Source organism: Vicia villosa, linkage group LG1, assembly GCF_029867415.1.
Source record: "Vicia villosa cultivar HV-30 ecotype Madison, WI linkage group LG1, Vvil1.0, whole genome shotgun sequence".
NCBI lineage: Eukaryota > Viridiplantae > Streptophyta > Magnoliopsida > Fabales > Fabaceae > Vicia > Vicia villosa.
Genome location: NC_081180.1, coordinates 20,231,514 through 20,242,691, shown reverse-complemented (window position 1 = coordinate 20,242,691; position 11,178 = coordinate 20,231,514). Strand labels below are relative to the sequence as shown.

Sequence of the window (11,178 nt, the reverse complement as noted above, 5' to 3'; positions counted from 1 at the left end):
CATAGTTATGAAGTTATAGAGTAATTTACATTGTATAATTTTTTTGCCATTGACCTGACTAATATGTAGAGAGATTAATGGGAGCTTGAACCATAATGATATATTGTATTGTAAACGTATAAATTATTATGGTTTCTGTCAGCTTTTCTAGCTTGTAGCGTACACATTACTTCCATCATTAATATCACATCAACTTGCATAAAAAAATACAATAAACATACAATTTATATATAATTTATATTAGGTCATAATTTTAAAAATCAATTTGAAAAATTGAACATTAATTGGAAATAGAAATTAAAGAGAAACTAAATATCATTAATGATCTTTTTTAATACAATTCATTATTTATAATTTAATTACATTTATTTATTTCTTTCTTTCTACCAAATAATTAAGAACGTTATTTATAAAATAATAACTATTGTCGCGTTAAACTTTAAAATTGATAACTATTTAGATATTTTATTTTTCAACAAAAATAATAATTAAAATAAATAGAAAAAGTATATATTTCAAATTATGAACAACAACCTAAATATTGAAATGCATTCGATTTCTGGTATGCTAAAATGCATTTAATTGTACCCGGACATAGTTTGAAACAGCCTAAAGTTTTTCAGCATATTTTGAAACATTTAATTTTACCATAATTTTTGATACGGGCATAGTTTGAAATATATAGGCTTTTGCAACCTCATTGAAACAAGTTTTTTATTATATTATTTCTGATATGCTGAAATGCATTTAATGTATAGTGACTAATATCCTCGAGATGTACATTATCATAATCTTACCATATCTCCATTATCTGATATCTCTCATCATTGCTTTTAATTTTTTTTCAACCCACTTTCCTCAACAAACCAAGCCCATTTTCTGAAACAAACATATCTATGAATATATCTTCTCTCAACAATTTAATTAATTAATGTTATTAATTAAAATTTATGCAATTAAAATAAAAATTTATAAAAATTTATTTCTTTTCTAAGTGATTTTTGTTTTCGTTTTAAAAACTGAAAAAAATTTAATTTTAATATTTTTTGTTACATATATTTTTATGAATGTAAAAAAATAAATTATTGATATAAATATTTTTTATAAACGGGAAACAGTTTACTATTGGTACAATTATTTTTATAAATGAGAAAAAGTGTATTGTTGATATAAATATTTTTATAAACGGAAAATGTGTATTATTGAACAAATATTTATTAACACAGGAAAAAGCGTATTGTTGATATAAATATTTTTATAATCGGAAAAAAGTCTATTGTTAATATAAATATTTTTTAAATGAAAAACAGTATATTGTTGATACGAATATAAACGAAAAAGTGTATTGTTAATATAATATTTTTATAAACGGGAAAAAATATTTTGTTGATAAAAATATTTTTATAAATTGGAAAAAATTATTGTTGATACAAATATTTTTGAAATTGAAAATCAAAATATTTGAAAGTAGTGATGTAATATTTAATGCTATATTCACTTTTTTTTTCACTTTTTTTCACTTTTTTCTGACATTGATAAATACCAACTCTCTCTTATGTCACCTCAATAAAAAGGAATAACTTACTAATCCAACTTTACTACGGGAAAAATGAAACCACTGATCTAAACATGTAGTGAGTCAATAAAATTTTACTGTTTATTTTCTTATATCATAGAAATTTTCTTATATCATAGAAATTATATAAAATGGAAAAAATGAAACAACTGATCCAAATATTGATATCATTTACATTTCATCTTCTAAATAAATAAACAATAAATAATTTTTTTTGATTTAATAATTTAATTTTTCTTTCATTTCATTTTTATTATATATTGAAAAAAAATGTGCGTACCATACCAGTACCCGTGCGAATGCACGGGTATCCCGCTAGTAAGACCTAATAACAGAGACATGTTTTTGCAGTGTTAAAAAACACTCTTCCTGCATCAACAAAAAAAAACCAAATAAGAACAAATCTAAAAACCAAAATCAAATAAATCAATTTATAACACAAATTAATTTTTTATTTAACATAAACCAAATTTTATAGACAGAAATCATAAACTACAGTATAATTAAAAAAAAGCTAACAAACTGTAGTGAATAAATGTAGGCCAAATGAAATAATTATTCACTGTGGTTGTCTTGCATATAATAATCGGTTGATAACTAAATGGATGCTTGATGAGTATAGCAATTTTTAAATAAAAATGGAAGGGAAGGTGATTAATATGATTGCATTAGAACCACGATGAAAATCGTTGAAGCATCTTGGAATGTGAAGGTTTTACGGTAAAAAGAGGTGTGTAGGTTTCCCAAGAAGTTGTGGAGGCAGGTCATAATGAATTTGGTTTTATCGATACGTTAATGAATGGTCTGTAATAAATAAAGTTAATGAATGGTCTGTAATAAATAAAATTATTAAAATAGGGTTTTTAGTAAAACGTATAATAGGGTTGGTCATAATGAATTTGGTTTTATCAATATGTTAATAAATGGTCCGCAATAAATAAAATTATTAAAATAGGATTTTTAGTAAAACGTATATTATTAAAATAGGGTTTTTTTTGAATAAAACACACTTAACGACTTTCATTAATCAAAAGATGTTCAATACAAAGAGGAGTCGAACTCAATAAACTACGTCGAGCCCAAGAATTGGCCGCCCTTGCAAGGGAATGAGCAACCGAATTCGCTTGACGTTTGACAAACTTTACCTCAAAGTTTTTGAAGGACCTCAATAAACTACAAATATAATCAATAATAAGACAAAACTCAGAGTCACCCTTTTTATTTGAGTGGACAGCTTGTGTAACAATTTGGGAATCACTTTCAAAAATTACGAACTCCAAATTCGAGGATATAGCCCCAAGGATGGCCTCTTTAAGGGCCAAGGCTTCAGCTTCAAAGACGGGTAGAGTTCCTGGGTCCCATGCTGTACCTGCATAGATAAAGTTGCCAAAGTGATTACGCACACACCACCCCCTATTGGTAGTGCCGTTGTTATTATTGAAAGCCGCATCAACATTACATTTAAGCCAACCCACGGGAGGTGGACTCCACTCAAGAACATGATTGGAACTAGCACTTCCAGCCATTCTCTCTTGGGCTTGGAACCACTCATTCCAAACGTAATTCGCTTTTAAACCCAAAGCTGACGCTTCTTCTTGTTCATTATGCCAAACATAGTCATTTCTGTTATGTCAAACGTAATTCGCTTTTAAACCCAAAGCTGACGCTTCTTCTTGTTCATTAAAATAGGGTTTTTAGTAAAACGTATAATAGGGTTTTTAGTAAAACTTAGTATAATAGGTAATCATGATACTACCTCTTAATGATTACTTTAAAAATAAATATACTATCTTAAAATTTAAGAAATTTTATATTGTAGGCTTGTTTATATATTTCACATGTAATTTATTAGTTGACATAGTATATTTTTTTTTGTAATTGAATTCGGAAAAAAAATAAAATTTATGTAATTGAAATGAATATTATAATTTAAAAAATTATTTAATATTATATTAAATAATCATTTCTCTTAATTTTTTTACAAATAAGATAGTTATTTTATAATAAAGAGTAAGTTTTTTAAAAATGGACTCTCTCTTTTCATATATATTTTTGAATTTTTTTTTACAAATAAGATAGTTATTTCATAAATACATTATTTTATCATTTTTTTAAGATAAATTTTCTTTATTTAGGTCTCATTTACCATTACCCATAAATTTATTACAATAAATATATTTATTATAAGGCATGCTAATATGAGTCAATGATGAAAAGACAATTGTTGGCATGAATATCGGATTAAAATATGGGAACAATTTCTCTATCCATTACAAAAAGTTTGGTAGTGTACCTTCAACCAATCACATGATTCCATCTAATTTAACACATTTAATTATTTATTAAAATACTATAAATGTTTGTTGTTTTCAAAATATTTTACAAAGGAGGTAACATTACCCAACTTTTTGAGTTGGGTAGATAAGAATTCATCTTAAAATATTAGTTTAAATTTGGACATGAAATTAATTTTGGTAGACATCGATTTTATTAAATAAATTAGCCATTTTGTCAATAAATAAATAATATTAAAAATACTTATTTCATCAATATACCTTCAAATAAAAAATATTAAATGACAACATTGATTATGATAAAAAATTAAATAACTAAATAATTAAATGATTATATTGGCCAATAAAACTTTCTTTATCAAATTCATATGATTTCAGATGAATTGTTCCATGTATTATTATTGAGGGTTTAATTGCATTTATAAGGCAAAAAAAACTTTACGACAACATTGATTATGATAAAAAAATTATTAAATGATAATATTGGACAATAAAACTTTCCTTATCAAATTGGTAGTGTTTCAAATGAATTATTCCATGCATTATTAACATTTAATATTATTAAAATTTTCTACAAATTGTATTCGAAATGGTTAATAATTAGTATTGAAGTAATATAAAATAATAAAATAAAATTTTCTACAAATTATATATACATATTTATGGTTAAAAAATAAAGTAATATTTAATTAATATATTATCATAAACTTAAAATTCAATGTATTTTGACCCTGATATTAAAATATTTTGGTAAAATACAATTTTAATAATATTAATTATATTTTAATAGTGTTTGTAATGGAAGTTAATATATGATATATATTTTTTAAAAAGAATATCACAAATAAATTAAATTGATAGATATAATTATTGTATAATATATTTTACATTTTTATTTAATGAATATATTACCATAAATTAAAATTAATATATTTTTAAGAATTTGCTTCCGTATTTTCCATTGTCCCGTGTCCATCCATTATAAACTTTATTATAATAATGAGTCTTTAATATAAAAGTTAGAAAAATACGATTACAATCCTTTCATAAAATCTACTATAATGTAGGTTTGAAAAAAAATGAAGGTTCTCAATGTTGTAGCTATATTGGAATTATTATTTTTAAAACGTAGAGAAGTGAGATTGTAATTGAACAAATAATTATTGTAGAGAAAATAAAATTTAAAATTTTTAAAATAATTAGGGATTGTAATTACGTTTAGGGGTATAAAAAAACTCCCTTAAAATAATTATACTCAGTTATGTAATAAAAAAGACATCAAAATGATAGGGTATAGTATTAATTATTTACTTATTTATAACTCTTATAATCTATATATAAACAACATATTGCAATACAATTAAACATATTTAAACCTCATTATTTAACTTCAATTATATATTTCATCTCATTTATAATCATGTTAGTTAAAATATTAAATATTATTTAATTGATTTAATAATTATTTTATTAGTCTAATTGGAATTTTTATTAAAAGATGCTGGTGTTTTTAACTTGAATAAAAAAGAACACTTAAATATCTTTTTATTATCATTTGGACATAGGCCCATTTGTTAAATCCATGGAGCATATAACATAAAGAAAAAACCCTATTTAAAATCATTGAAGTAGAACACATGTGATGCCGCCATCTCTTTCATCTGTTAAAAAATGAAATTTAAGACAAATATATAACTCGTCTTCATCCCATACTCAAACATTGATTGTTGTTAGATGAAACACCAAAACACGATTTAACCGGAGAAACCGTAGGAGCCGATGGTTTGGTTCGATTTCACCGGTTTTCTGCCGGATTTGTTGCGGAACGATTATCATCCTTGATCTGACCGGATGCAGGCAATTCAGTTTGGCACGCACTGCAGCAATCACAATGATTCATTACTTTTATCATAAAACATCTATAACTTAAAACTAACATTTATGCCATTCTTTTTTCTTTTGTCGTTTATCAGTATTGTAGAGAAAATGAAGTACTAAAAACCCACATAGGATTAAGTGGATACAACTTACAGAATGGTTTATAAGTGAATATATTTCATTTGGCATTAAGATCATTTCCTTTGGTATTAAGATAAAAAGTATACTGAATCCAAATGAAACATGATAGAGTTTTGTATGACCCTATGAAATATATACTACCTGCTTTATTTTGCTTTGAAAAACAAACATCAGTTTTGAAACTTAGGATTTGGATTGATTTAGAAATCATTCTTTTTTAAAAGCAAACAGATTTCAATTAACAAAACACATGGAATTCATATAAACAGTTGGATAAAAATGTTCAGGGATATTTTTCACCCATGTTCAGACTTAAGATCTTTGTCTTTAAATCTATCAAAAACACTTTGAGATATAAATAACTTCACCAACACATGTCTGATAAATAAAAACATTGAAAACGGAGACTTCTAAAAAACACAAAGTTTATAACACTCCATAAATCATCTCGTTAAGAACAAAATACTACGAATATATTAAAAGCAAGCAGAAAAATGATTTCAAATAATAAGAAAGAAAGATGAAGCATATATGATGCCGGCGAAATATTATCCGGTTAAGAACAACATAGGATGGATAAATGAAAGCATTAGAAAATGATATCAAATAATAAGGAAAGAAAGATGACGGCATAAGAAAGAAGAAAAATTCCATGCAGCCGAAAAAACTATGGAAACGAAGATGAAAAGAAACATTTTGCTTGATAAAATTGAACTGAATAATATAAAAGAGTTTGATGGTCAGTTTTGTGGAAGAGAATGAATTTATAGATGGAGGGAAGGAATTGGAAGGAACTCTGGTTCAAATTGCATAACTTAGGTTTGCTTGGAATGACTAAAAGCAACGTGTTAAATGGACTACCCATGCCAATAAAAATATAATTAATTAGGGCTAAAGGCAATTGAATAGGTTTAGGTGTGTAATAATTACGTTTAGGGTTAATGAAAGGTTACTAAATAATTATAATATTTATTTGTTAATTTAAATATTAAGGGAGATGCAATTACTTTTATGTCCCCGTTTATCACTCTCAAAATGGTGATTAGAGGGATAATTAAAAGATTTCATATGTATTCTACTTTATTATATTAAAAGTAGATTGGGCATTGATCAAGTATTATATTGAATTTTTTCAATATCAAAAGTGACTTTGATGAAATTCATGATGTTGGAAACCACAAAAGCCGGATGAATAAGAGGTTTGATGGTGTTAATAGTAGGTTCAAATGTTAATTTAGGATATGAGAACGAAATATTTTGTTTCAATCATAATGTTTTGAGGGAGGTCGATGGCGATAAGAGAGTAGAAAAAAGAATAAAAAAAAAGAGTAGAAAAAAGAAAATGTTGCTAATATAGAATAAAACATAACCAAGTACTATAAAAAAATTCCACAATCTAATAAAATTGTTTGAACTAGTTAAAACTCATAACATAAAGATAATTTAATGGCTTAAAAAGTCTTTGGGTCCTTCTAAATTTGTGTATTTTTTGTTTTCGTCTCTGTATTTTTTTCTTGGATAAAGTCTTTAAATATTGAATCTCTTTTGGATTTAGTCCCTAAAATTAAAATCGGCAGAAAAATTTCAGGTTTCCTATGAATTTTTCTGCGAATTTTAATTTTATGGACTAAAACCGAAAAGATTTTAACATTGAGAGTCCGTTTGGTTTAATCGAGGGGAAGGAGGGAATTTTATGAAGGGGAGAGGAGGTAAGGGAAAGGGAGAGGAGGGATTTTAATTACATATATGTTTGGTTCAAAATATGAAGGGGAGGGGAGGGAAGGAATATTAGTTATAAATATGTTTGGTTCACACGGCGATGAGAGGTATTTTAAAACTAATTTACATTTTTAACCTTGTAATTTTACTATAAGATTCACGATATTTACTACTTATAACTATTCAATTTGATAACATCAAAAAAATTTATAAAAACATAACAATTATAATATATAATTTAAAAAATTATCGAATACAATAAAATCTAACAAAAATATTATAATAATTAAAAAGTAACATAAAAATATAAAAAATAAAATAAAAAAATAAAAATTTTTTAATTATAATTATAACAAGGGTAAATATAATTATAATTAATATAAATCACCTCCCCTTCCCTCTGAATCCCCCAATTCTGGAGAAGCAAAAAGTGACTCAAGAGAGAATTTGGTCCTCTCCATCTACCTCTCCTCCCTCTCTTAAAATTTCAACCAAACACCTAAACTATTAAAAATCTCCTCCCTTACGCTCCCCTCCTCTACATTTACTTTCAACCAAACGGACCATAAGCAAACATTCCAAAAAAAATATAAGGACTACAGTAAAAAACACTAACTCACAAACTATTTATTTAAGCCTAACTTAATTATATTTTTAGTCTCTCTAATATAAAATACTAATATACAACTTAATTCCATCTAATTCTTATTGAGAGATTAAGTGGGCCTAATAAATATTCGAAGCTAAGAAGAAAACCCTAACTCGAGTACTCGAGTAGCACGTGTGACAGTTAATACAAATAGTAGCAAGCCCCGCAGTGCGTAATCACAACGTACACCGTTCGATCTAACACCACGTCATCGATCCGCGTGAAATCGTGTCTCAACGGCTGAGATCATTTTCGCAGAGTAACTGAAGAAACGAAGAGAAGAAGAACGCCGCGTTGTTTCTCTACTCTCTTGTGCTCGATTTTCGATCGATTTTCCACTCTTCAATGAAAACAGAATCTCAAAATTTTGAAGCTTCGAAGATGAATTTCACGGAGGATTCTGAGGAAGTGAAGAAAAATGAGGTGATTGTTTTGAGTGAAGATGAAGGTGAAGAAGATAATGAGTCGGTGGAGGAAGTGGATGCCGGAGAAGACGACGGTGATGACGATGATGATGTTGAGGAAGAGGAGGAGGATGATGAAGAGGAGGATGACGAAGATGCTCCTGAAGGCGGCGGTGACGACGATGCAGATGAAGAGGAAGGTGGAGATGATGAAGTAGGTGGTGGTGAGGGTGGTGGTGACTCCGACGATGATGATGACGACGATGAGAACGATGATGATGATGAGGATAACGATGGAGAGGTAACCGACATGCATAACTGTTTTATGAAATCCCTAATTTCTTAAAATTGTTAAATTTAATTCTTGATTTTTCCTTTAAATTTGTTTTTTTTTTCTTTCAATTTTATGTATATTCTGAGTTAGGGTTTTTCTTTCAGCTTTTTCATAATAGTTGCTAGGATTTTGCAACTTTCTGTGTTATCTTTTTACTCCATGAGAATGAAGTAAAATTTCTGTGTTTGAATTGTGCAGCTTTTATAGATCTTAGTTTATCTGAGTCTTTTAAAATGATTAGGGGTTTTAGAATTGCCAGCATATATTTTATCCTGCTTATTAGGGTTTTTAGACATCCAAGAAATTTCACTCTATTTCTATATTGGGATTTTAACTTACTTATTATGGATTTTAGACATCCAATATAATGAATTATTCAATTCTTTAAGCTTTGTTTGGATTGATGGAATTGGATGAAGTCTAGCACGATAAAATGAAGTGGTATTGTGTTGTTTGGATCTTAGCAAATTTCTTCCCGTTCGATTTGGGCGGAATGAAGAATTTGCCTTGTTCCATCCTTAAATTTCTAAAGGATGAAAAGAAATATTCATTTTGCTCTACTCCATTTCGCTATATTCCACTCTGCACTGCTTCATTCTGCTTTGTTCATGATATGATATTCAAACATAGCTTTGTGTTTGATCTTTTATAATTCCTTCATTTATGTTTTGATTTGCTTGTTTATTTCTCTAAGAACTCCATGTTTTTACATAATTGGTCTTATTCTTTGTTACTCAATTGTTTTGTGTTGCCGATCTACTACATATGTATAATTCAATTTTGCTGCAAGTCTATTTTGGCATGTGAATTACTCATGAGCATAAATTGTTGTAGGACAATTTGGGAACAGAGCACCTTGTCCGCCCTATAGGCAACGCTGAAGATGAGGAAGCTTCTAGTGATTTTGACCCAGAAGAAAATGACGAGGAGGAAGACGAAGAAGAAGATGATGAGAAGAATAAGGTTCCGCCAAAAAGGAAGAGGTCAAATAAAGATGATGATTCCGATGATGATGATGGCGGAGAAGATGATGAAAGACCCTCAAAGAAATAGAGTTGGGTTCATTCTTTGTTTGATTGAGCACTTAACAAACCAAACCATAGTAGATCAGCATCTGTCCTTTGAACACTTTTCAGAGAAAGGATGAGTAGGTCCATGGAATTTGTTTTGTGCTCTCTTGTATTATTATTAGTTTTATGTTGCAACATTGTTAGGATTAGTCTTTGTCTGGTTGGTGCATATAGTCAATTGTGGGTCGAAACATCTGCTAGGACAACTAATGTGGACTTCAATTTTATCTTTAATATTTCTCAGGTCATTAGAATTTATGCATAATGTTTCTGACGCCTGAAATTGTTGGTAGATTTCTTCTGGTTTTACATGATGTTTTTTTAACTCGTTGCAATTACATGCTAGTCTTGTAAATGTTGGATCCGTAATCTTAATCCTATCCTAAAAGTAGTAGGATTGAGATTAAGTAGGATTGAGATTAATGACTCATGATTTTTCACTTAATCATGTAGCGGTTTGTAAAGAGACTAGCATTAGAGAATAGGGTTTTAGAAAATATTAAAAAGTGTGAACATCACTTTTCTAAAAAATTGGCAGTGATTTATAGTGCTCATCCCAAACAAGATTATATTGGCATTACAATTTACAGTTGCATCTAATTTTATAACATGTGCATGTGATGTAGTACAGGCTTATTCATGTAGAAATTCGGTGTGTAGCAAGCACACTTTTTAATATTTCTAAAACCCTATTCTGGCCTGAGCTGTTATGATAGATTCTGATGATGTTCAGAAGAGTTTTTGCTTTTTACTATATTTGACTTCTGAAAATTGCACACTTACGCATCTGATTGGAAGATATTGAAAATGACTTCAGGTATATAATTTTTAGAACCAGAACACTTTAAAAAGATATCCGATTTTGTAGTTAAATGATTTTTGGATGAAAATTTTTAATGGACCGAAACTCTTGACTAATGTTTTTCGGGTTATTACGTTTGTGTATCGAAACTCTTTCTGTAAGTAATCCGGTTTGTTTTTTTATGTACTAGAACACTAACCTCAAGATGTTTGGTTTGTTTTTATTTTTATTTTTTACACTTTTTGTCTGGTATGAAATTTTTTCTACAAATATGAAATACAAATCAAATATGTGTAGATATCTTTAATGTA

The 11,178-nt window shown here is 27.9% G+C and overlaps 1 protein-coding gene across 1 annotated transcript; it reads left to right on the top strand.

The window, feature by feature from the left end:
• The first annotated feature begins 8,399 nt into the window (after nucleotides 1–8,399).
• Nucleotides 8,400–10,340, top strand: LOC131602190 (uncharacterized). The gene is made up of 2 exons (XM_058874217.1): nucleotides 8,400–8,962; nucleotides 9,830–10,340. The coding sequence occupies exons 1-2, from the start codon at nucleotides 8,603–8,605 to the stop codon at nucleotides 10,046–10,048; spliced, it is 579 nt and encodes a 192-aa protein (XP_058730200.1). The 5' UTR covers nucleotides 8,400–8,602; the 3' UTR covers nucleotides 10,049–10,340.
• Nucleotides 10,341–11,178: the final 838 nt, after the last annotated feature.